The sequence below is a fragment of the Scleropages formosus genome, chromosome 21 (assembly GCF_900964775.1).
Source record: "Scleropages formosus chromosome 21, fSclFor1.1, whole genome shotgun sequence".
Lineage (NCBI taxonomy): Eukaryota > Metazoa > Chordata > Actinopteri > Osteoglossiformes > Osteoglossidae > Scleropages > Scleropages formosus.
The window spans coordinates 18,174,037-18,201,272 of NC_041826.1; the positions used below are offsets into that span (position 1 = coordinate 18,174,037).

Consider the following 27,236-nt stretch of genomic DNA (forward strand, 5'->3'; position numbering starts at 1 on the left):
GTCAGGAGAAGCTGAGACCACACACATTGAGAGTGGGGCCGAAGAGCTGATGAGGGGGCAGGGTGGGAATTTGGTTGCCACGTGACATAAGTGAGATGTAACCACCATGGGTGGGGAGGGCGAGGTGCGTACGATAGCCATACTCACCGGAAAGGGCTCCTGCCAGCTGGCACCGACGATGGAAGGTCGAATGATGGCGATATTGAGCTTGTCGCTCTCCTGCTGGACCACGCATTCGGCCAGCGCTTTGGTGTAGGTGTAGGTGTTGGGTCGCTCTCCGATGAGGCGGGGTGTTATGTCGCGCACCATACCGTCATCCATCCACCTGGGACACGGTGGAAGAGCAGAGCGACAACGTGATGTTATACTGGGATCAGGACACAGATAATGATGTAACTGACAGTGGAGCAAAACCAGCAGTGAAGTTTTAAAAAATGGGGATCGATAGTGCGATCAGCAAGGTTTTTTTAATAATAATAATAATAATAATAATAATAATAATAAAAAAAAAAAAAAAAAAAGGGGGGGGTGATAATGACAGTGGGGTAAAGCCTGTACCACACTGCAAAACCATGTTGAATGAAGCGAATAGAAGTGAGGAAATGCGGAGAACATCCTGGAATAAACTTGTGTACCAAAAGCCTGCGATCGGATCACAGGGCAGAACAACGTGTGCGCTGTGAGCTAGATGCATGTACAACGTGGCCCCGTGTGTGGGTGTTCACGTGTGCGTAGGGTGGGGGTGGTCGTCCTCTCAGCACTCACTCCAGGGAATCGATGAGCTTCTTGGGTTCCACGGGCGGGGGGTATATGACCTCGTCGATGTGCCTCCGGTTGCAGTTTGCATAGGCAGTGGAGATGTGCACAAAGGCCTCCAGGTTGTGCATCTGCTTGGCCAGGCTGAGCAGCTGCTGCGTGGCGATCACATTCAGCTGCAGGGCGTGTCTGCCGAGCGAGAAAGAAACACGCTTAACGGCAGCTCGGTGCTCTCCCGCGCGCCTTCCGGGCAGCGGGCACGTCCCCGCTGCATGTCAGCCTCAACACAGCTCTCAAACGTGGTTGAGGGGGGGGGTTGTCGAGAGGCCGTGCACGCAAGCATTTGACACGAGGACAGGAACGGTGCCTGGGTGAGTCTCCACAGCCCCTTGTAATGCCTCGCAGGGATGTCGCTACCCCAGCACTTGATAGAGCTTTTTCAGCATAAAGGATTTCAGGCCGTTTCCCTTCCCAGCTACAGCTCTGAACACAATGTATCAATATTCATAAAATGTGATTAATGGGATTAAAATGATGATAATACAGATTAACAGGAGGCAGCTTTGCCAGACACATGCTATTAAAATCCTGCCGAGTCGGGACTGGGCAGGAGGCGTACGAAGAGCCGTCTGACTGGGGACCTGTTGATTCGAGGGACCCTTTCCGGAGGTAAGGGGGGTGGGTTTGACGTGCGAGACGTTTTTCCGGGAAGGTCGGGGAGCTGCGATGGACCACATGTGTCCGTGGGCGATGCATTCCTGTATTTCTTCCCAGAGTGCAGCATTTTGTCATCAACACTCTCATGACACCTGAACGCACAAATGCATTATACTGGCTCAAAAAGGGAGGCATAGCTAGCAGTGTTGCCGTTTCACAGCGCCTAGGTGGTGCAAGAGGATGTGGGTTCGATCCCTGCTCAGTCTGTATGAAGTCTGCACGTTTTCCCCATGCCTGTGTGGGTTTCTTCTGGGTACTCTGGTTTCCTCCCACAGACCAAAGATACGCTGTTAGATGAAACCCACGTCCTCTCGCACCACCCAGGCGCTGTCAGACAGCAGCGCTACTCGCTGTGCCACCATACTGCCCACCTACTAGCAGTGCAAGTCCCCTTTGGTGAATATGGTGTGTGGGCTGGTAACACTACATAGTGTTCATTGGAAGTCGCTTTGGAGAAAAGCGTCTGTCAAGTGAAGTAACATAAACGCAAACCCCTTCACCATCCATCAATGCCATCCACCTGTCCAGCGACTGGTTCTCCACGATGTGTCCCGACTGCACAAAGCAGCTGGATTACTGCTCTCATTCATTCACGGTGCCTTCGACAGAGAGTCGCAGCACCCTGCGAGCAAGAGCGCCTCAAGGGTAAAGGAACCATCACATTGCTCAACAAGTGGGGAAGCCACCAGGGAGAGGCACAAATCAAGTGGAGCTGTCCACTGGCCTACAGACACAATTATCCCAAACAAAAGTGTGAGCAGCTCTCCGGGGGGTTCAGTTACAGGTGGCTCGCCAAAGGTGGTCGCAGCAGGTTGAAGCAGCGCCACACTGGACTGCCTCCCTCCGTTTCACCCCATTATGATGCTGACAAAGTCAATTTGTCAATGAACCTTTTTGCACCTTCATTAATGACTTCACGCAGCTGGACTAAAAGGCTCTTTTGACACAGGCTGCACTGGAAGGACACCGGGACGCGTTTTTCACGCACTCACTTGAGAGGCTCGTCGAAGCGGATGGTGGCCGCACAGTGGAAGACAATGTTGACGCAGGCGACCAGCTTGGATTCATCCTGCGGGCTGATAGCCAAGCCGGGCTGGGTGAGCTCGCTGCTGATGGGGACCACCTTCTTGTGGAAGTCCGGGTCTTCCTCTCGCACGCGGTCAAAGAGCTGTGACACAGAGTACGACCATATGTCACACATGCTGCACGAGTGTAATTACCACCAAAAGGTTGTGGGTTCAAACAATACAACATATTTATTTAATGTATAGAGACAGCTGGTCACGTAGTGGTTAGAGCTGTTGCCTTTTGATCCAAAGGTTGCAGATTTGATTCCCACCTTCAGCTGCAATACCCTTGAGCAAGATACTTAAATTGCTCCAGTAAAATTACCCAGCTGTATAAATGGGTAAATAATTGCAGGTAGATTACCAGTGTCAGTCACTTTGGAGAAAATGTACATGTATGTTTAGATACAGAGCCCACGGAGGGAGGACATACATAGAGTAAATCAAGGATCAAACAGTAAATTGCATTCAAATTACCCTTCAAAGGTTTTCAAGATGTCAGAATCCAAGGGGTTCCCATACTTCTCCATCACTGACCTTGACTATTTAAACCACTTGGTTCAACAAAATACGGAAATGACGTAGAATGTGTTTGTTAAATAAGACTAAGATAAAGCTCAGATTTTAGGGGCCATAAATGGAGAGAGATTAATTCCAAGCACAGCACCAACATGCTCTTGATCTGCTCACGATACCACATAGACGTTAGAGGCTACAATGGGCTAGACCAGAGCATCTCTCAGCTTCTCAGGTTCCATCTCAGAGCTGCACACACAGTCACACACCATGCAACGATGCGTGGGGGGGGGGTGCAGAAAATCCAGGAGCTGCTATGGGCCACACCTCAATCTCCGTCTACAAGTGTTGTTGACCCAAGCATCTACCTTTCTTCGACTTGAAAAGTTAACATTTAAAAACTGCAAGATAATTTAACTGAATTCCGAAATGTCTGAACACTTTTTGGACCTTCTTGGACAGTGCTAGATGACAAGCACAGCTAAATAATGTACCCGTTCCCCCTTGTTCCGTGTTCTGAATGTGCGCTTCTTCAGGGCACCCTCAAAATTCCAGAGCGTTGCTCTGAACTGCTTCTCTCCAGCTAAAAGCAAGCAGACCCTGTTGCAGATCCCGCTTGCCTGAACACGCTCAGCGATCGCTATCTTGGTGACATTATGGCCAAATTCATAGCAGTTCCTGTGCTTCCTGGTGGTCCACTGAGACCATGCCCTTCTGCATCTCCGCTGGAAACCACAGGAGACGACAGAGGAGTCCAGAAGCTCCAGGACCGGCCCTCGTTGGCTGGTAAAGCAGAACAGTGACAGGGTCCAGCTTAACAAACACCTCCCCTCCAGTGTGACTTACAACTAAAGCCATTCACTCCACCGCACATTTTACTGCAGTAACCGAGGTTCGGCGTCGCGATCAGGAGACTCTTCCGGAACTTGAACTAGGAGCACCCGGGTCAAAATTCTGGTTCTGAAACCTCCTGGCTGACTTGCGAACGATGGGAGTGGAGCAACAGTACGGTCTCTGTGGAGACTCTGAGCTGTGAACTGGCCAGAAAAGCCTGACACACAAGGGAGACATAGTGCGCGCGCATGCACACGCACGCACTTCCAAAAGGAAACAATTTACAAAATATGATGCAGAGAAGCTGCACAGCCCACAAATATGCTGTAATTAGTCAAAACATTACCCTGTTAAACATGACCGTGTTGGTCTCACATCGGCCCTCCTGCAGCCTGGTGACACCTGATGACCCACCATCAATGCTCCCAAACGACAGCGGGCTAACCTGAGCTGACCCATCAAGACTGCCTTGCTGCAAAGCACGATGGAGCACCGAAGCCACTTTCTCAACCTGTTATACAATGCACGCAAAAGCGTAACCATAGTGCTGCGACAACACTGCCGCTAGAACCCTAAACATGCGCGTGGGGAAGCACTCCAAACACGTCTGCCGCCCGACAGTCGATTCAGACAGATTTTTAAGTTCCGTCGCACAGATAAGAACGTGGTAAAGCTCTCAGACGTGACCCAGTCGCGCACACTAATCTCCCAAAACGATCACAGAGGTACATTCCTAATGCCTAGCTTTAATCATCGGCACCCTCAGATGCCTTCTGGGGAGGCCAACCAGCATGTGTCCCCTAGAAGGGGACGTGGGGTACCAGCAGGGGGGAGTTGTACCTGTAGGGCAAGTAAAGGAGAGGAAGGGGGAGAAGGAGCAGCGGCAATGAGACAAAGCCGAATATACCCGGGGGGAGGGGCGGCTGGGATAAAGGATAGGGTGAGAGCAAGAGGCAAAAGGGCACGGAGAGGGTGGGGCAGGGAGCGCAAAGGGGATCAGATTGCCCTCGTTGCACTGCCCACCGCTCACTTGAGTGGGAAGAACATTCCAGAGATTTGCTGCAGCAGAGCCCGAGCGACGCTGGCTGCCTGCTCAACAAGTGGAAATACAAAACAGCAGCAGAAAGAAAAATACATGACCTCACAGCACAAGAGTCACTTAGTGGGGTGTGGGGGCGGGAGGAATGGGGGAGTCGTCCACAAAGACCAAACGAGGTGAATCGGATTCAGAGTAATTGTTTAGATGTGGAAAACAGCACGACTGCGGCTCTTGGGAGAATGACAACGTGCTCACTGGGGTTGTGCTCGCAGAGAGGGACGAGAAAAACAATGGAAGGAGGCAGCGGCTGGCGGTACGGGGGGGGGGGGGGGGGGGGAATTGGGCAAGGCGGCAGCAGAGCTCCACGGGGCTGTCGTCTTCTGGGCAGCTCCTCGCTGTTGCTGTGCCAGCCTGCTGCTGGCCCCGTGGCCTTCAATAGAGTGATTGTGTGCGTGTGTGTCTTGTGTGTGTGTGTGTGTGTGGGGACATGGTTTTTTCGCAGGACTGGGGAGGACAGGCTGGCACCACTAGGCACAAACACATAAAACACTCTGAGGGGATGCAGGATGTAAACAGGAGATCTGAAGGTGGAGAGCAGAAGGTGGACAGTGGGCAGTAGGTGGGGTTGGGGTTAGGGTTAGTGCCTCTGGCTTTGGACTCAGTCAGTTCAAATCCCATCTCTTGCCATAACAGCATTTAGCAAGGTACTTATTTTGAATTGCTCCAGTAAAAATTACCCTCCTGTATAAATGGGTGAATCACTGTAAGCAGCTTAGCATGGTAAGTTGCTTCGGTAGAAAGTGTAAATGCAATAAATGTAGGACCTGACGGAGCCTCGGCGCAAAGGACAAGCTCATCCTTTACCGATCCACCAAAGGCAGCGACCGGCCGCGGTCGGTCGTCCTCGCCTCTCGTTTAAAGCGTCTGAGCAGCAGGGAACGTCGGGATCACCAAGGCTCAGCGGTTACTCAGAAATCACGGTAACGGGAGCCAAGGTTATACCTGAGAGCTCCTTTCTCTGGTCACTGGGAGCCCAGTGGCATCTGCTGGATCCTATTAGACTAATGTTGTGTGAGAGAGCCAGGCAGCAGGAATGTCGTTGGGGGGGGGGATGTGTGTGTGCGCCATGTGTTCCTTGGTGTCCCTCCCCGACAACACACAGCGGTCTAAACCGAAACCGTAGTCCAGGCCATTGGAGCAGCCGAGCGCCCTGATTAAAGACGCCGCTGACATTCGTCCCGCTGACCAAGTTGTTCTGGCCACATGACAGCGCTGTCGCTCCAGGGGGACCCTTCGCATCCAATTGGAGAGCAGCGGAAGGCAGGTGATGCGAGGTGAGGCCCGCCACTCCCCTCTCTCTCTCGATCTTTCTCTCCAGTTTCTTTCTGCCTATCCGCCCCCCTTACTCCGACTTCCTGTTGTGAGGCTGAAGCGGAGCGACGGCCCTCGTGTTCACACGTCTGTTCGCTTCTGCACTCGCAGCTCAGCTCCTGGAGCATTTTCTGCATCTGGAAACCAACTCAGTAACACAGTTTCACTTTTACTCATTTACCTGATAGCACGGCCCAAGGTGACTTACAATGTTATCTTTGTATAGTATTATGCAGCTCAGCAGCCTTACTGGTGTAATTCTGGTATGTACCTTGCTTAAAGGTATTACAGCAGGATTTGAACCCAGGGCTTTCCAACTGAGCGGTCACCGATGGGGATGAAGAGAGAAACAGGCACAATACATGGGTTAAGGTCATTTTCGCGGTGTGTCAATTAAGGAATCGATTATCGCCGTAGTCGATCCCCTCTCTTAACACACCCTAAATGGTGTATTTCTCTTAATTGCACTGCGACAGACTTGCATCGCATCCGCATTGTAATCACGACTGTAATGGTCAGCGAGAAAGGAGAGCATTAGTAACACGTGCAAATGGGTCCCTCGGGAAACCGCTGGTAGAAGTGCCCACGTGCTGGAAATTCTGTGACACACACACTGAAGATGTTTCTTTCACAATCGCAGGGAAGCAGAGCTTCCTCCACAAGGGCGCAGGAAGGAAGACACAGTGCTACAGCAGTCGAGTGTGCAGGATGTGTGCCATGTCCAGGTCTACAACTCTTCTATCTGCTGCAAAAGGGTTTTAACCTAGAATCCACTTCCCCCGCCCCGTTTTATCCTTCTTTTTCCAGCTAAGCCACGTCTGCTAAGCAGCTCGACAGCAGCCGATCCAGGAGAAGCAGTCTGTGGTGACATCGCTCCGTGGAACCAGCGGGAGCTAATAGCAGGCACAGGAGTTCACTTCTAGGAACCTGGTCAAAACTCAGCAACAGGCTGTGTGTGTGTGTGTGTGTGTGTGTGTGTGTGTGTGTCTTCAAGACGGGCAGCACTAGATACAAAGTGCTCTGTCAGATAGTAAGGTTGGCAGATTTCCCCAAGAATGAAATCACATCTTGCATCTCAGCAAAACATGATTAATTAGCCTCTTACAGAGCTTCTGTTCAAAACATAAATCAAAGAAATTAATTAATCAAATGTATTCCAGGGCCAAAAATGATCCTGCATTAAGAGGCAATTAGGAAAGTCGGGGATTTGACCGCGTTACTCACCGGGTCGCAGCTACAAATCCGCTCTGCTCGGAGGAACGTGCTGCTCCTACCAGCCTACGGATACCTCTGGTGAGGTCAAGCTCGGCGTGATCGGGGTTACCCAGCATGCCCCTGCGCTCTACAGCAAAGGCCAATTCATGGTGTAAAGCCTTCTTTAACAGTATGACCAATTATCCATTATTAATCTCGATGGCATTTAAAACTTCCTTTTTTATTTCGCTACATCAATAACAATACACACAACTGGAGACAATAGCAGAAAGGCTTAGCAAACCCTGTCGTCCAAAGCGATGAAGCAGCGCACCCTCTGCGCTTCACCCATTTGTGTGTTTACAAAAGTTAGACAGTACCCCTGCAGTAGTACTGCAACCTCCCCGATGCGAACCCCGTCATCTCCCGGGCTCGCTCCCACGCTCTGTACCTCTCGCGTTCGCTCTCACGCTAACTGCGTTTCATATTGAGGGCCCTATCCTCCAAAGCACTTTGTTTCGTTCGGCCACCAAACCCCAAGGGAAGAGAGACCACCGGAGACCCTTTCCACCTAATGACTGAGAATGACCGTGACCCAAGAGAAAAACCTCAGGGAGACCAACTGCCTCTTTAGTGGACGAAACAACTGTCGCTCCTTTCTTCTCTTACTGGATCCCGGTCTTCAAACGATCCTCAAGCTCGACACGTACAACCGAGACGATGCATCCAACGGCCGACCTGCAGAGTCACCGGTTCCAGGCATTTAGGGTGGGATTTCATCTAGGGCGAGGTGGGGCACTGCCCTCCCCGGAGGCGACAGCTCAGCAGTCGCAGCCACGACACTCTGGGAGCTGATTCATCTCTCAAACACCTGCTCATCTGCAGCCCAATTTATACAAAGCACGTGGTCTCTCCAGCTCATCTCAATGCAAAGTGAACTCCTGGTAAGAAGCGCATACAGTAAGCAGTGCAACACAAACACAGCTCTACATTGTGACATTAACATTCTGCAAGCACAAAGAATGTGACAGTGCCACACAAAGCAAAATTATGTGGTTTGCTAACATTTATGCCTCTGCACTGTTTGCGTACAGAACACAGTGACAATACAGACATGCTGATCGTTGATCAAGAGCGGACACTTATTGGACCTGAGGGAAACTTGTATCAAGGGGTAATCCCCGCGCTTCCCAAGACATTAGCCAGGACTCCGCTGTTCCGTCCCGCTCCCGCGAACAACGGCGAGGTGTTCAATAGTCCTGTAAACGAACCATCGCCAGCATTTGGACCGGACATCCCAGAAGGGCGACATCTTCAATTACAAGACGGCTCATCGTGTCCACAATTCGGTTGTAGCCGAGCACAACTCGAAACAAGCAGAAACAAGATCCGGACACTGGACGAGCAATCAGTCACGGATAAATATTTATACAGGAGGAAGTGTCATATCATTGTGGATGACGGAAAGCAGAAAGAGAACACGAAGGTTTGGACAGGAGGAAAACCTGCGGACCGTCAGAATGAGGGACGACTAGCTTTGATTGTTGACACCATTTAGAACCTGCTGGATACACAGGAATGATGACTGCAGTGTAAGAAATGCGCAGGAACTGGGACTGAGATGCTTGCTGGCGCACGCACACACACACGCAAGTCAAGAAAAAGATGCAAGTGGTGAAGGTCCGTGTGGTGGTATGTCACCCTCCTGACACAGCTCCTGCCAGTTACTACTACTTCCTCCCTTTTACATTCCCTTGTTCCCCCTTTTGGACACCAGAATAAGGGAACAAAAGATTAATCTGCTGCCGAAGGAACCCGCCGGCAGGCGAGCAACAGAGATCGGTGCCAGCAGAGGATCTGTCGATATCGCAGTGCCACCTCAAATGGCGGCCGCCTCCCTCATCGAGGGGTCGCGGTCAGATGAGCACAGCAGTGCCGTCACAGGCCACTTCACATCCCGATCGATGGCCAGAGGTACCCGCCGGCAGTGGGGAGGGGGTTAAGAAGCCCAGACAGCGGGACAGCAGCAGGTCACTGCCTTGTAACCGTGGGCTCAAGACAAAAGGTGAGAGGTGTGCCCTCCAGCAGGGGATCGCAAAAGAGGAGTGTGCAGAAAAAGGTGCGTTTCATCCATTCACCCACCCATCCTCCTGCCCATTACCGCGGTGCACAGCCGCGCCCATCGGCACAGAGCACGTCGTGAGGCAGGGAGTGGCGCAGGATTAGGTGGAGCAGAAATCCAAAGAACTACCCGCACACCCCGAAGGAGCACACACAGGGGGTGCAGAATGGGGAAGCGCACAAACACAGAGGCGCCCTGGAGATATTGTGAAAGGGTGGAAACCACACGCAGGAAGTATACACACAAAAGAGCCTTATCTTGAGTGATTTTCATCAGGAGCTCTGTCACATACACACACTTGCACAGGGTAAGAGCACATGCACTCATTTCACTCCCTATCTACATGTTACATTATTCTCACACCACAGCACAGGGTTGAGGTACAGAGAGCGACATAGCCAGGGTACCTCCGGTGTAAAGTATAGGGAGTCACCTTTCCAACCAACAAAACAACAGAACCAGTGGATCTGACATCTGCTGCACATTTTAGCAACACTATCTATGCCATGTGAAGTCGTTCTGAAAGCCCACGCCAGCACCGCAAAACGGGTGACAGGCGGCAAACGTCCGAGTGCTCACCGCAGTCAGCCCTGCTGGACGGACCCCGGATCGCTGCACCCGAGATCGAAACACGAAGCCGGAGCGGCGCGGGCCACGCCGAGCAGATGCAGGCACCCGCTCCGACACCTGGTTTCAAATAGTAACTGTGCCGTTTGTTTCCGCCATTTGCTCCTGACCTTATCTTCCGGGCATAAAAATACCGCCCAGCCGCGGGATGCCTCTGCTGCACAGGAATTTTTTTGCCCACGGCTCACGGCAACACTTAGCGCTCTCTCTTGCTTCATGCTTTTAGTCAAACGCTAGTCGGTTAAACACTGCCGCCGGCTGAGCAAATGCTGGTTTTACCAGCTGTTCTCATGAATGGAAAGGGAGGCCTGGATGCCTCCGGGACCTGATGAACCAAAAGAACGGGTTTCCATCAGCCCTGTCGGCAGGATGCAGATGCCATTCTGCCACGGACACGCACCGCACAGCTCCCCAAACAGCAGCATTCTCCGCATTGCCTGGCCCTCCCCCAGGCGAACGGTCGCTGGTCTCCCAGCATGCACCTAATGTGGCACACCTACGCCGCTCGGGCAGAGAATTCTCTCCTGTGATTGTCCAAAATCTCCACCCATGCACAACACAAAAGCCCAAATGTGGCAGAGAGACAAGAGAGCAGCTACACGAGTCCAATGGTAGAAGGATGCGTCTCGGGAAGCGCCGCCGCACTGCAGTCACCGACTGTCCCCTTTCTTGGCAGGAATGCTGTGGACGTATACCTCACAGAGAGACGGCGGCGGCCCCGTTACTTAGCAACAGGTGTTCCAAACACCACACGGCTGGGAGGGAGACCAATGAAGGAACGCCGCAGCCCAGCTGAGCACAGCAGGGTCTCATGTCAGTGCCATCACTGTCAGAGTCACAGAGAACGGCTACTGGTGCGTTGAGCACAATGGGTCCCGTCGCTCAGAGGTTCTGCCCTGGTTCTACGAGAACATGGAGACATGTCACATAAAGCTGAACACTGAGCTTCATAAACCATAACCAAACACCAATCTACACGAGGGCAATAAAGAGTGAGACGTACACTTTAGCTAATGGATTCCCCGTAACGTCTCGCCGAGCTCATTAGCTGCCGTGAGACTCATCGCACACAACTAAATGGTGCTGGAAAAGGACTGCGGCTCAAACACTTGGGTGAATATGAATACGGTTTACATAACAAAAATATCCCAAAGCACTGAACTCAAGACTTACCAGAAGAAGCTGAAGTAGGGGGGGGGAAAAAAAATATTTGCCAGCGTGACGAATCCCGAACTGACGCTGAAAGGCAATAAAGCAAAGCTCCGGAGGAATAATTTTATACAAATATGAGAAACGCAACGTAACTACGTAAATGAGATACAAACTCTTCCGAACAAATGAGACATGCCGAATACCGGAGCACTGGCAGCATTTGGGCATTTTGGCGCGATTAAAGAGGGCGGCGTTCGTCCGGACGCCCCAACGCAGCAGACGTGCGCCATAATAACCATCAGCACAAGGCACGGTCTTTAATAACGCTTTCTAACAGAGGTGCTTTCAGCGATTGGCTCGTGTCGGCGCACGCATATTGAACACGGCAACATGTGCGCAAATCCCCGTTTAGCGCGTGTCGGAGGCGCGAGATGCCTTGGCGGTGGCCGAGCGAGCGGATGACGCGCGCCGACCACCGAAATGTACGCGTGCTCTGGGATTAGCGCCGCCCGGGCATGCCAAAGCATCCACGTTCACGCAGCAGCGCCTTGGCAACGAGAGCGAAGGAAAAGGCGAAGGGGAAAAGCGCACAAACAAACAGACAAACTTATGGAGTAGAGTCCAACAAACAAACCGCGCGCCCAATGTTTGTCTAACGCTCTCGGTGACAGTGCGGCCCACGCCAAGAGGGGACCGGGGGACATGTGGACAGTGCGTGGCACCTCAGTGCCCGCCGTCCGTCTCACGAGCCCTTTCAAACTTCACCACCTGCAGCCGGCCAGTACATTCAGACCCTTTAACACCGTGCAACTTCTGCTAGTCTTTCTATGTATCTGCGAATTACACAGGGAATTTCAATACGTTTACATTTTAACATTTTTCAAAACTTGTACACCAAGGGTTTCACGTTTTTCCCCAGTAATCTATGCGTCACTCCGTTCAATTCAATTAATTTTTACATAGAGATGCTCACAGCATTAGACATTAGCGTGCCGGGAATGACTGACTACGGTGTGAGCCTTACTCAGTGACACAGAGTGCCGGCGGACATCTACATTTTTTCAGACATTACGGTATAAGGACGTGACGGGTTACATAAGTGTTCAAATAAAAACAATCCTATCTGTCCAAAGTTGCCTAGACTATAAAAGGGACACAGCACTATGTAGCCCAGTGTTGGTTTTACTGAGTCCTTTTAGTTGTACTACACAGCCCCGCATGCACTTCTGGGGGCTGAAAACACACACACACACACACACACACACACACACCGCAGTCAAGTCCAAGCCTAAGCCTTCGGTTAGAACCTTATCGAAACCTGCAAACACACGTCTGAACCACGCCCTGCTGACTGATTTCCACACACAGGACTCTGTTCGCGAGTTTATCAACGTGTCCGAACATTATTCAAATGACGCCAGTTTCATATAATCCCCCGTATAAACACTGGCGGCTCTCACTGAAAACGCGATGTCAGGTGCAGCAGAAAAGGAGAGAATGGCTACAACTGCAGACAGGAGGAGCGATGTGCTCTCGAAGCATCTCTGCAGGGCGCCGGAACAACCTGTACTGAGGACTGAGACACACACACACACACACACACACACACACACACACACACACACACACACACACACACACACACGGCAGCCAACCCACACGTGTGACAGATGAGACGGCAGGCTGTACCGAGGTCCTCCCTTCCAGCAGGGAATATGCTAATGCAGGCCACGCTCCCCCACTTCCAACCTGACGCTTGCAGGAAGTGCTGCTGCCTAAAACGTAGCACCACATGCAACGCGTCTGCGATCCTCTCACCTTGCACTTCATCATGTCGCTGACGCGCTGCTGCATGGACTGGCCAGCCTTGGGCCGGACCAGCACGTAGAGGGCGCTGACCCCAGGGCAGCAGCGCAGCAGCTTCTCCACCAGCACCTTGCCCATGAAGCCCGTGGCCCCTGTGATGAGCACGCTCTTCCCCGCATAGTAGTCGGCAATGGAAGCCATGCTGGTTGGCAGTCTGCGTGTGCGTCGCTAGCTCTGTCGCTCTGGTCCCAGCCTGTCCTAGGTGGCACCTGTGTTAGGGACAGAGAGAGCCAGGTGAACGGGCGAGGCAGGAACACGGACCAACGGGTATCGCTGTTGCTTCATGTCAGGGCCGTGGACGAGCAGTGCCGGAGGCGCTGCTTTCGGTTCGAGGCTGCGCAATGGAAAAGGGGTGGAAGTGAGCGGAATCGTTTACGTAGAATTATCGTTCTTAACCAGAGGCACTTAACACGGGCAATTAAACAAATGCGGACACAAGCAGCTTCACAACCTCCCTCCAAATGCTGGCTGCAAGGCCTGTTCAGTTGATAATCCCAGACAGAGCCAGAGAGGATGAGCACTGGGGCGTCACTGCCCAGGGGCGTGGATTGCTGGCAGGGGTTTGAATGTGCACCTGCGAGGGGGGTATAAGCAAGCCGTGACTGACTTACTATGATGTTGGCCTAATGTACCCTGGTGAAGGTAAAACAAAGCCCAGCTCCCACCGCACTACGCGTGCCAAGGAACGCCAATCACACCCCCGCCCCTCGTCTTCCAGTCTTCTTGTGGAGAAGGACCGCGCATCTTAAATTTCCTTGCTGCTGCCAAGCCTGAGGAATGCCAGCGATAATCCCACTCACTTTCTATGCCAGCTTGACCCCAGTGGTCCTGACATTGCACTCCTTTCAGTGGTCCCATCACGACACGCGCCCCTGGTCACCCCCGCAAATCTGCAGATGGCCAGAAACCTGGAGCAATTTCAACATGACGCCCGTTTCATAAACAACCTGAGAGCACAAACTGCACGTCCTCCATCCTGTTACGTCTGCCTGTTATCTGCTGCCGTCTACACGGTGACGTCACACAGCTCCAAGGAGAACTCCAGGCAGGTCCCCAGCCTAGTAAACACCCACCTCCCCAATGAGCTGGTGCTCAGGTTTTCCGAACACAGCGGTCTTCCGCGACTTAAAAAAAAATCCAGCATACAAGCGTTGACAACGAAATGAATGAAGAACAGGGAAAGGCATTTCCCTTCAGCTGCGAGACACGGGACTCATTTGACATAGCCCAGAGGTCCTGATGAATATCATATTCCATTTTTTGCCTTCTTTAATCCCGGACCTTAATTGAATCAATCCGTTCTCTAATGCCACCGATGCGATGGACTGCGTCTGCTTATTTAGGCTTGGAATGAATCTTATTAATCAGTGTCTACAGGCATAGAAGCTGGCCACCCAGACATGATGGGATGCGTCAGAGTAGGGTATGCTGCTCACCGCACCTGTCCCCCCAAGGCTCCCCCTGAGATGGGAGTATCAGGCTTCATTATTTTAGGGACTATTTAAGAAAAGAAACGCGAGTCAAAATAGAGCGAGAGCTCATTTTGAATTTGAGAGACAGAGCGGAACCGCTGTCGTTGATCGCAAAGTACCTGCAGTCCACAGGTGGCTCCTGGTCCTCTATGCTCAAGTGAAGAGAAAGACTACATTTACCATGATGCTTCTGTATTACACGTGTTCTCCAGTCAGTGGACACCACGGTTGTGACGAAGGCAGAGTCTGAGGATCATTTTTTCATATTAATGTTGAAAATGGTATCGAAGCACAGTGACACAGCAATCAGTGCCGCTATCTCACAGTGCCTGGGTGGTGCGAGAGGACATGGGTTTGATCCTTGCTCAGTCTGTGTGGAGTTTGCATGTTCTCCCCGTGTCTGCATGGGTTTCCTCTGCGTGCTCTGGTTTCCTCCCACAGTCTAAAGACATGCTTTTCAGGTTTCCCCAGTGTGTGAGTGACAGAGAGAGTGTGTTCCACTGACGTATGGATGAGTAGTGTAAGTCACTGCGGCGAATAAGGTGTGTGGGCTCATAACACAACACAGAGTTCATTGGAAGTTGCTTTGGAGAAAAGCGTCTGTTAAATAAATGTAAATGTAAATCTGGTTTTAAGTGGAACATTAAAATTCAGGGGTTCTGCTGTAATGCAGCTTGTCACACAAATACAGCAGTAAAAGCCTTTACACATTCTAGATGGATAACAGCCAACCAAAGAAGGAAAAAGCGTATAAACTGTCACTAAACTGTAAAGCTAAGCAGGTTAAATTTTAATGTGACGGAGAAGCCAACCTAATGGGACTGACTTGTTTTATGAGATGCTGAACTGGTTCACGAGAGAGACTTTTACAGGGTCGAAACATCTAGGTCACCAGCTTGCACATCGACCAGCTCCCGCAAGACAACACACCCCTGAGTAGACCTCGAGACACAGATGTGGGCTTCTCTTCTCTCATCCGTGTAACACGCTCTCAGACACCACAGTACGAGCCAAGGCTCTTACCCTGCTCTTGACAAAGTGCTCAAATACAGACTAGAACACAAGACCTTGTCCACTTGCAAGTGCTTCCTTTAGGGTGGGTGATCAGATCACAACATCTATTAATGAGACACTTCTCCAAAGCGACTTAGTGTTAGGCTCCTTACTATTACTCACTCATTTACAGCATATAGCTGGGTATTTTTAGTGTATCATTTCAGAGTAAGAATACTGAGCAATGGGAATACAGCATGAGGCAGGTTTCAAACTCCAGTCATATAGGTGCAAGGCACTGGATTTAGCCACTACATGACCTGCTGACCCCCCCCCCCCCACCCCACATTTTCTACAAGGAACTTTCAAGTCTAGGACAGCGAAGGGTGTTATTTCAAAAGTATTCCTTTAAACTGGGCCTTCCTGTCACTTCCGCCGTGTTCTTAGCTTCAAGTCCACAGCACTGGATTGTCCACAGCTCTTCCAGCAGAGCCACAGGGCTGCCGTCAGCCAGTCAGCTCCAAACACAGGGGTCTGGGCACAGCTGGCCTTAAAGCTGGTGTTCCCCGTCACCACAGCAACTGTGAAAAGGAAAAAATAAAAATACACCAACGGCTTCCTCTCTGCAGTTTGAGACGTCTTGGCCCGATCCCGTTGCCTCTCCAACGCAAGAACCTACCACGGCCCAGGAGAGCAGCAGCTTCCGGGGACCTGCGGATGTTCTCCTGGACAGAGATAACTCAATACACACATCTTCACTGCCTGATCTAATCTACTTTATTTGATGGCGGAGCATGTTCCTGCCAGTCCCGATCTCATCATGGGGAGGGAGCCACGAGGGTGCTCCAAGTCTGCCCGAGTGTACCCCGGCCTCCAGCCTCTGGCTGCAACAACCCCACGTTCCCGTTCATGTTCCCGCCTCCCTTCTGGAACTATGTCAACACCCTGCTCCCTGTTGGGTGACTGCATTTTGACCGAGTAGATGCGCAGCAAAGTACACACAGTGATTGCTCAAGTAGAACCGTGTCTGCCCGCAGCACTGACTCCTGCACCTTCACGCTGGCCTCATGGTGACTGAAGGAAGCCACCAGTCACTTGCGGTGAAATCAGGAAAGGAAATGAGCTCCCTCATCCCAGAATAATTTAACCCAAATACAGATCTGTCTAGCCATTCTGGAACAGCAACCCTGGCAACCGGTCCTCTTTGACTCAGCCTGTCAGATCCACCAAGGCTCATGTCAACAACAGCCCTTTACTACCAGCCATGAGAGAAGCAATCCTGAGGATGGACTCTGGGCCATGAGTCCGGTGCGTCACCACAAGTCTACATCACACTCCCCATCCACCCATGTGGTAAAGTACCAGCTCAGCAACGTGGATTCTTCGAACAGCAACAGTGCGCGGGCAGCCCAACCACCAGCCGGTGCGGCTGGAACCTCATCTCCACCTCTGTGCTGCCCATTGTGACGTGTGTTACTGGTCAGCAGAGCGCCCTCTAAAGGGATGCCGTACATGTTCGGTAAGGGTCTCAATCTGTGAAGGTCAAATGAAAACGTGTGAAAAGGAGTGTCTTCACTGTAGGTGCTTCAAGGAAACGGCTAAGGAAGAATACAGAGCGCTGAGTCAACATTACTGAGCCACTGTGCGAAAGCGCGCGCGCACACACACACGCACACACACACACAGGGGCCTTGCTGTGACCAAACAGCAACACTGAGTGACCTTGTGAAATGTTATGTCCATCTCACAAGGACGAGCACACACAGAGTTCTCCTGTACTACAGTCAGGGAATGAGCTCGAGTCCAACGTATCATGGTTTTGCAAAGGTTGTTAAAATCCTTAAAAATATTAAAATATCTGCGCTACGAATCACAGTAGTATTGAAGGGAAACGAGGTCCTTCAAACCCATGTTGCTGCATAACCAGAGGAGCTTCAGTCAGTCCATCTTCCGTCCACTTCTGACCCCACTGTATGTGGATCTGCTGATGAGCAACTTCCTCCAACGAGCCGCAGAAAAGCACAGCAAGACAACGAACTTCCAGGCTCAGCGAACCACTCGGGAGCTCAAATCATCTCGCGCTGTCAGCGAACTGCGCCTGCACACACTTGATATGTGGGTCATACTTTACATTTACATTAGCGCAGCAGTCAAAACAACCCAAAACCCTGAATTCAGAAAATCCTTTGCCTCCATGACTGGAATGCACTTGTTGTTCAACAACACTAACTTCTCGGTGATGGGATGTCATGCCTTCACAGGTATCTAACTGCTAACCTAACCAGAATTGTTTTAATTAACCTTTCAGTCTTACTGTCGCCATGCCTCGGAATCTCTTGCATTTAGACCCATTTTACGGTTAATTTGAAGGTGACTATATTGCCACATGGCCACAGGGGCACCGTTCGCCACTCGTGTTCTTATGTATTCGCCGAGGCTCAGAGTATATAGTTACTTCTCACACCTGACCCACGAATGTATTTCTGTGCTCACATGTCTTGTAACTGGATGAAGGAAGTCTTGGGTTGATTTCTCAGCCTGATCCAGTGTCATCTTCGTGGCTCTGGGCAGATCAGGCGTCGCTCCTTCAGCCACCCACACGTTCGCTGTCCAACATCGGCCAAAAAACCTCAGCAAGGCGACCGTGGCAAACATTCCTGCTCAAACTCCCATCGGCCAGCTCCTACTACTCCTTCACGCTCACTAGATTCAGCTCTCAGGTTCTCCCAGAAACTACTTCTCAGTTGTGTCGCAACAAAGATAAACCCAACAAGGACACTTAACACACGTCATTAAGGCCAAGGACAAGCTCTACCAGAACAAGCTAATCAAGCTGAAGTGGAAAGAGGAGGATCACATTTAACACACCTGTACAGGTATCTGGGTGGTCTTCAATTTTTTATAATGGACTCCAAGCACGTGCCTTCAAAGTGGTGTCATCAAATACGAAGCCACCCCATCAAAGATTAACGTAGAGGATGAGGGAAACAAGGCAACACCTAAAACTGCCATTGGTTTTTGCAGGTACACTGCTGTGATGGTGGTTTGGGTGCATCACTGTGATAGGCCTGGAGCTGCTGGGAGTCGCTGCTGAACCTCTACCGAGCAAGACCGACTTCTTCAAGTACAGAGTCATCACACAGAGTCCAGGTGAGAAGACACTCTGTGTGCGCACGCAGTCTTTAACCAGTATGGGTTCTGAACGGAGGGTGGCCGGCATAGGATATGCGTCATAAGACAGACCATGGTAAGCACGGTACTCACCTGCACAAACAGGCCAATTCCACACGCAAAACGGTCTTCACGCTTTCTTGTACATGAACCAACAGCATCGAGCCACAGCAGAACCAGGACCTTGAACCATGCTGCATACAGTATAGTCACCTGGCTAGAGGTACACCTCAGAGTAAGGGCCACGTCAGTCTTACATGGTGAACATACTCAACTCACACACACACACACCCATGCAACTTAGGTTTTACCCACACTCTCACACTTTCTGAACTGTTTGTCCCATAGGGGGTCGCGGGGAACCGGAGCCTACCCGGCAACTCAGGGCGTAAGGCCGGAGAGGGAGAGGACGCACCCAGAACGGGACGCCAGTCCGTCGCAAGGCATCCCAAGCGGGACTCGAACCCCAGACCCACCGAAGAGCAGGACCTGGTCCAACCCACTGCGCCAGCGCGCCCCCCAGGTTTTAGCCTTGTCAATAAATCCACTCAAGCAAAGCAAGAGATATTTTTGAGGGTATGGCATTCATATGGCGTTCCACCCAGAAGACCCTAAAAGCATGCAACACAGAAAGCAGTCTTTGCGTGCATCAGACACAGGAGCTGCACAGGAGGTCTTTTAGATGTGAAAACTGATCACAGCGCTGTAAATCTGGGGTGTGTGCGTTTTTTTTTTTTTCCCGGGGAAAAACAGGATGCAATCAGATTTGCGCGTCTGGCGGGAAAGTGGCCAGACTGAGAGGGATTAAGAGAAACGCAGCTGCATATGTCCCTGCTCGACTCGCCCGTCCACCTTCCTTGAGAGTCCCCCCCCCACACACCGAGGGGCGGCATTCAGGTGCGCTGCCGGCCCTTGGCTCTAAGGATGGCACCGTCACGCAGCGAAGGGGAAGACTGCATTCGACATTCAACCCACGCTTCCTGGAAAGAGGTGGAAGGCAGGTGGTTCAGTGCCCATATGAGCCTTTCTACTCCCAATAACTTAAATGTTCAAGTTGGATGAAAATCACACGGCGAAGGGCAGGGCCTGGCAGCGTTCTCAAAGAGCGCCACGACTGGCAAGTCCGGCAAAATCCCAGCGTAAACAACGCTGCTATCTTGTTTGCATTAGGAGAGAACAGGCAATGCTGTAACCAACCGCTACCTCCCTCAGGAGTGCCGAGTAACAATTGCCTGGACGCCGACCGATTCCTGATCAGTGCCATCAGGGTCACGACGCCACTTTGCTGTTGACGTCAACAAGAGGAATTCATCCCGTTACGAAAAATAAGGGAAGCGTGCGTCAGACACCGAGACATTAAAATTAAAATCTTCCGTTCAATCCAACCACCCGCACTGCTCCAAAAAAGCACTTTCTCACAGCAAGGGAGCCTGGTCCCGTCCGCGGACATCTTACGGACGCGCAAACCGGCCGACTGGTCAACATGCTTTCAGGAGGCAGCAGGAAACAGCAGCATCTTTCTTTAATGCTTTAATCTCACTCAGTCTGGCCACTTGCCCAGATGCACAAAGCTTCAATAAAGCTTTAGATTTGAACCTTCAGCAGAGCTTTCGATTTTAGGACGCCGCAGCTCAAGCCGAACCGTAGCATGCAACTGCGGAAACCTTTAACGGTTTCTTTATGCACTTAAGCGAAGGGCCAGGAATGGGAAACGGAGTCCCCAGACGACGAATGCACGAGCCATATCTTCGGTGGGCGAGGTGCTGTCGGCGAAGGATAAACAGACGCGTCTCGGAGGCGACACTCCTCCACGTGGGGGTGGGTACTCTAACGGGGGTTTTCACTGACTGCGTACACAGACGAAGGCCAGGGACCTCTCGCGCGTCTCCAAAAGTGCATTTCTACCTACCGTATGTTCGTGTTCAGTCGAGCCTGTGCCAGAGCGCTGCTCAAGACGGCAGCCAGAAAACGCTGTGCGAATCTTTGTGTACCTTTGCGTGTAGTTTACCTCGCTGCCGTCTTTGTGTTCCTTTCCACGCAGGCCGAGCAAACACGGAGCTCGACCGGGATGTCGCGGCACGAGGAACCGCGCGGCCCCACGAACAGGAAACGCAAGCTGCTGCCCTACCGAGAGCACAATGAATGCAGTTAAAATGCAAAGCATTACAGTAAAAAGCTTTCCAAATGAGGCAATGCAAAGAGGCAGACGGGATTCCAGGGATCAGTCAGATAAACAAGAACCAGTTTCAGTGGTTCTGTGGAAGTCAGCTGGCACTTTACAAGGGTTATTTTGCAAAAAGGCCGAACAAGTCAGAACCAAACATGCAGAAGACAAACAACGGCTCTCCCTAGGAGCCCTGACAGCTGGGTCTCCATGTGGCGCGTCTGTCCCGCTATGCTCTGTCCTACATGGTGGGCAGCGGGGGTTCCTCTGGGTTCGTCATGAACATCGTATTAACATACCAGCCTGTCTCTATGCGCAGGCCAATCTGAGCTGCAGGTTACAGGCTTGTCCCAGGAGCACTCTGGACGTTACCCTTGAGCAAACTCATAAAACTGATTTGCCGTAGCGAAATTCCCACATGTATAAATCAGGTGAGGAGCCCCAAAGCGAGGGAGATGACTAAATAAACGCGCTAATTGGCAGAGATGGCGCCATTTGAGGGAACGAACACTTCCACTCAGCTGTTAACAGTTATACTCTACATTTCCGGATTTTCCCTTGCGTTTTCCAGAGATCTGAAGCGACCGCTGCTCTATCACTTCCTCCGCAGCAAAGCGGCAAAACACACAGTCCCCAGCTCCGCTCTCCCAGCGAAAAGGTTTCCGGAGATATTCCCACGACTTGTGGGAAACGCCTGCCTGTCGGTTGTAGCTTTGATTCCCATCTAATGCCACAGATGGGAAATTCGGAGAACAAGCTGTCAAAGTTTATGCTGATATCATTGGGGTTTATAACAGAAGAGATAAAAGCAGCCCAAGGTTAGTGGGAATTATGAAAGAACAGAGCGAAAGAAATAATCTAGCGTCAATATTGGGCATCTGCCTTTCAGCATTAACATTAATCTGATCTCTTCCAAGGGCTTTCTTGAAGCACTTGCCCTCTTAAAGTGTACGTAATCAAGTCAGTGAGTGAGATTTACATTTATTTATTTAGCAGATGCTTTTTCTCCAAAGCGACTTCCAACAAACACTATGCAGTATCATCAGCCCACACACCTTATTCACCACGGTGACTTACACTGCTAGATACACTACTTACACTGGGTCACTCATCCATACATCAGTGGAACACACTCTCTCTCTCTGTGTCACTCACACACTATGGGGGAATCTGAACAGCATGACTTTGGACTGTGGGAGGAAACCAGAGCACCCAGAGGAAACCCACACAGACACGGGTTGAACATGCAAACTGTACACAGACTGAGCAGGGATCGAACTCTCGTTCTCTCGCACCCTGCAAGCACTGCGAGATGGCAGCGCTACTTGCTGTGCCACCGTGCCGCCCCATCATTCAGGTTGCTCTGTGCTGCCAAGCTCATCCTAAGAATTCCTCCTGCATCAGTATTAGTCCCATTAGGAACTGAGAGGAACCTTACTGCATTAGTCACCTGCACATTTTAGGAATATGAATTCTCAACTGCGCTACGGGACATCGGCAGTGACCCTCTGCCGAGGACTGGAAAATCCGCCTGTGCCGAAGACAACAAATCTAGGGGACGCAATGAAAACTAACGTCCTTCAACTCCAGAAGGGCCTTGCTGTTGTACCCGTCACTCGAGCCAGGAGGACGAGTCACCGTCATAAGCGTTACCGCACCGAGCGAGGGCCGTCAGCCTTGCGGAAAACCCAGAACGGAGGCGAGGCCGAGCGGCGCTCCCTCGGCTCCCCTCGCACCCGCAACGCAGCTGCCTCGTAAAACACAATCTGCAGGTGCTGGACGTCCACCTTCCATAACGGCTGAAAGAGTAAGCGGGGCTCCTCCGGCGAGTACGGGCATGGATGTGGGGACGCGTGTTCGTAAATTCAGGCGCTCTTGCAGATGTAAAGGGAACGAACAATAAGCAAAGGTGGAGAGCAGGACAATTTAAATTAAATTTAGCCGACTAAAACGCTCATTTACGCAACTCCAAACGGAGCCGTATCCGACACTTCCAAATCCTTCATATTGTGCACGAAGGCCATTGTTCTTCCTGCGGGGACAGGAATGTTCTCCTCGGTTTACTAACACCACGGCTGACGATTTACTACGCAGTCAAGGGCTGAGCGGATAGCTTTACGCCGCACGTCCTTCTACTACAACGTCAAATGCAGAAGTTGAGGTTAATTCCAGTAAGAGTAGCAGTCACTTCCTCCCGTGTAAACCTGCACTCACATTTACCACACCGTTTCCTGTTTCTTTCCCGAGTCGATTACGTTGGTCTCGAGAGCTACAAACACACCCTCCCTCGGACAAACGGACGGAAGCGCTGCATTTCTCCGCACGACCGCTCGGCATCCGATTTCCCCGGCAACACTCGACACGTTCGCGTTCTCCTCTCCCTCCTTTTCAGCGACGATACCCTCGTAGAAGCACGTGCTGGCCGTTACGTGTAGCGGGGTTTCGCCCGGACCTGCCGCGATGTCCGTCCCACCGCGGTACATCAACGCAGCTTGCGTGCGCGTGGGCAGGAGATGTGGGCGAAGCGAGTAAAATCCTCCGAGTAGGATGGAGGAGCATACGATTGAATATTCTCCTGTCAAGAGCTACTCGTTGTCATCAAAGACGGCGACCTAAAGGTCACGTGAAGCGGAGAAAGAGATCGGACATGCCCATTTGTGTAGCGTTCAACCAAACGACTCCAAGAGCCAGGTCCCAGAAACCACATGCGGCCGCAGAAGCTCCGCCCACACATGCGTTGCAGCAGATATGCTTTCACCGTGTTCCCCGTGCTTTCAAGCCTCAACAAAGCAGAATGGGCAGTCCCCGGATTACGAACGAGTTCCGTTCCTAAGTCTGTCTTTAATTTCTACGCAAGTCGGAACAGTTATGTATGGTGGGTATCTAAAGTCAGTCAAATGTTTCTCTTCGTATATAGTGTACCTTTCTGTGATAAACAAAAACATTTCCGGATACACTAAAACATCTTTAATATAACAATACAGTAATAATAATACACACACACTGTCTGAACTGCTTGTCCCGTACGGGGTCGCGGGGAGCCGGAGGGGACACACCCAGGACGGGACGCCAGTCCGTCGCAAGGCACCACAAGCGGGACTCGAACCCCAGACCCCCCGGAGAGCAGGACCCGGTCCAACCCACCGTGCCACCGCGCCCCCTCATAATAATGATAATAATACAACGTGATGATATAATGATGATAAATGTAACAACAGTATTCATAATAGAGAGAATGTGTGTGTAGGTATAAAAAACATTACTTTAATGTTCACTTTTCCAGCGTTCGTTGGCATTTCACCTTTTTCCGATTGCTTTATTATTTCCACTTTAGTTTCAATCGTGATCGTTTTCATGTGTGTTACCATATTTGGCTTTAAACTTTTTATAAAAATTAAAAAAATTAAAGCCTAATTCAATAATACACGACACACTTAACAGCAACATGGACCCTGGCATACTGAGCGGTCAGGTGACTGAGGTAGGTGCGCGTGGACTCCATCGCGGGATCTTTATTGTCGGTACACAAGGGAACAGCCGAGATTCGTGGTCACGGACAGGTGCGGGTCGGTCGATGCACAAACGATGGGTTGAGGAGAACGAGGGACTTGGAAGGACGGGTACGGCGTTATGGGTTCACTCGAGAGCGCAGGAGAGACTGGTTTCTCAAATGAGATTCCGCAACGAGGGCGTGCGGGTGCGGCTTCTTTATACCCCGTTGTTCCGATTTCAGGCAGGTGCAGATGTTCGGGGCGAGGTCGTGGGTGCGACAATCCAAACGAGAAGGACCAAATCTTTGCCCTACCTCGGGCTCACGCCCCTGCCCACGAGCCGACGAACCGCTGTAGACGCACAATATTTTGATGAATGTCGCAAAGTAGTACCTGTTTGTTATTACGAATCATTCAATGTAGGTAACTCGAATTTTTAACGTAATAGGCTTTATATTTATTCATTTACGACGCTTTTCTCCAAAGTGACGTACATCTCATAGAAAATACGATGCGTGCATTACCTTGGGAGAAACCTAGATCAGATGGGGACGTGTGATTCTTAAGTACAATTAGTTTCCTTCCACCATATGAAAGAATGTTCATCACACGAGTACCTGCGTAAAACTCAGAATATCCACGATTCCTGATCACCTTCCTAGTAATAATTTAATTTAAAAAAAAAAAAAAAACGGGGTGGTTCGTAACTACGGGTTGTATGTAAGTGGGACCTTTGTAACCCAGGGACCGCCCGTACAGGAACCCGTGGCCCATAAGCCTCAATTGCGTTAAAAACTGTGCGACATCCTGTTACATCCAACAAGCTTGGACAACAGAGTTCAGAGGCCAGCTTCATCCAACATAAGGCCTCTCCAGCCACAGAAACCAGGCGCCGGTAGAAAAGGCAGAACATTAAAATGTGACTTTACCATTTCATACCATTTACATACCGAACAGACCATTTTACCCACATTTACATGTCTTACAGCGATAAACCTAGCTTTCAAAATGCTGAGCTGAGCAGAGGCTGAATTCTCAAACAAAGAGAACCACCTTCAGCTTTACCAGGTCACCCATCGTGCTCTTGGCCCAGTATGACTTGCGTCCTCCTGGGGCTCCTGTACCCGTGCTGACAGCGATGGCCTCGGACCTCCGGCACGAGCCGCTCGTCCAGAGGCGACGCTCCGCTTCTCCTCCCTTGCCTGTGCTCGTTACCTCTTCCAGACCTCCCCCCTTGTGCTGTGCCAGTGGGCGGTAAGAGGGTGAGGGTCACGCCACAATGACCGCGATGCGCCTGCAAACCATCCGACGGCATACGCACCCCACACCCGAGCCTGGAGGAGGAGGAGTCACCTTCACAAGCGCTTGAATGGAAATGAGGCCCGGGGGGAGCCAGAGCTCCCCAGGAACAGCTGTGCCACTGAGCCCATTTCACTGTATCAGTTCTCTTCCAGAGCACATTGAACAGCTATACTCATATGGCACATTCATGTCGAAAATGACTAAATATTCAATATTATCCTCAAAAACCTAGAGGAACAGTTTAGTAATTACAATAATTTGTAGAATGAATTCCTCAGAACTGCTGAGTCCCTTCCAGTATTCTAGAAGAGTTACAGCACTGGTCTGTTCCCAGCCCCACCACCTGCTACCTTTTATCTGCAAATTTCCTTCTTCATGTTGCTTCGAAATGTATTGAGCGAAGAGGACGTGCTTCGATAACTGTGGGAAGGTACCTAAGCCCTCGCACTTTTGTTTACTCCGAGCTGTACGTTCCTTGGAGAAAAGCATCTACCACATGGATGAACATAATCGTAAACAAAAGGAGTAACAAAAATGTTAAAAATGACCAACTGCACACGTAGACTAGTCACAGGCTCCTCCCACAGGGATTTGTAATGGTAGGAAAAAGCAGAATGTCGCATGAAAGCAAACAAATTGCCATGGTTAAAGGAAAGTCAACCTTTCTTTGAGTGAAAATGGATGATAAATGCTGCATTTCTATGAGCAGTTAATGCTCACACCGCCCTGATAAGAGTGCATTAGCTTTTAAGTTTTTGTCCTTACAAGCAGGAGGAAAGCAAGCGACCGGTCTTTTCCGGAAAAACAAAACTACGGTTTGCGATATCGCATTGTTATTCTCAGAGTAAACAGTGCAAATTCTAATCCCAATTCTTTACTGCCTTGAAAAAACAGGTTGGTTCAAATAAATTTCTTCTTCATAGGATGTAAATTCCATGTTGACAACAATGGACTGGTGCTCCACCCAGCAGGAAATAAATCATACATCACGGAATGCGGTTCATCTCCTGGGATAACAACACATAACCGTCTAATGGAACGAAGTGGACGCTGCCCGAACGGAGCAAGACCGACCCTATACCCTTCCTGAACGAGAGCCTTAACTGTCGGACGCAGAGGACCGGGGAACCGAACACACGCATTTTAATAAATAATAAAGCACCGTGAGAAGCGATGAGACACGGTAGCGTGTCGAAGGCCCACGTTTAAATTTGCAAGCGGTGCTCCTCTTTCCGTTCGGCTTACCTTAATTATTCAAGTTTTCTACATACCACAAATTAATTCGTAGTTCTCCGGAAGCATAAATATTGCCCTTATAATTGAGGAGAAGCCCCTTGTTTTTCCAGAGTATTACATGAGACATGGACAAAGATAAAGAACGT

The 27,236-nt window shown here is 50.8% G+C and overlaps 1 protein-coding gene across 4 annotated transcripts in view; it reads right to left on the reverse strand.

Annotated features, from left to right (window-relative positions):
- The window catches only part of LOC108920911 (fatty acyl-CoA reductase 1-like), a 46,124-nt gene that overhangs the window by 12,588 nt on the left and 6,300 nt on the right, over positions 1–27,236 (reverse strand). For 2 of the 4 annotated variants that reach the window (XM_018729997.2, XM_018729996.2), the window contains 4 exons: positions 13,214–13,470; positions 2,466–2,641; positions 766–945; positions 148–325 (listed from right to left, as the gene is read on the reverse strand). In XM_018729997.2, the coding sequence (XP_018585513.1) occupies positions 148–325; positions 766–945; positions 2,466–2,641; positions 13,214–13,402 (723 nt within the window). In that variant the 5' untranslated portion in view covers positions 13,403–13,470. Of the gene's footprint in view, positions 1–147; positions 326–765; positions 946–2,465; positions 2,642–11,416; positions 11,758–13,213; positions 13,471–27,236 lie in introns of those variants that run through there. The other 2 variants (XM_018729995.2, XM_018729998.2) reach the window with 2 other exon arrangements.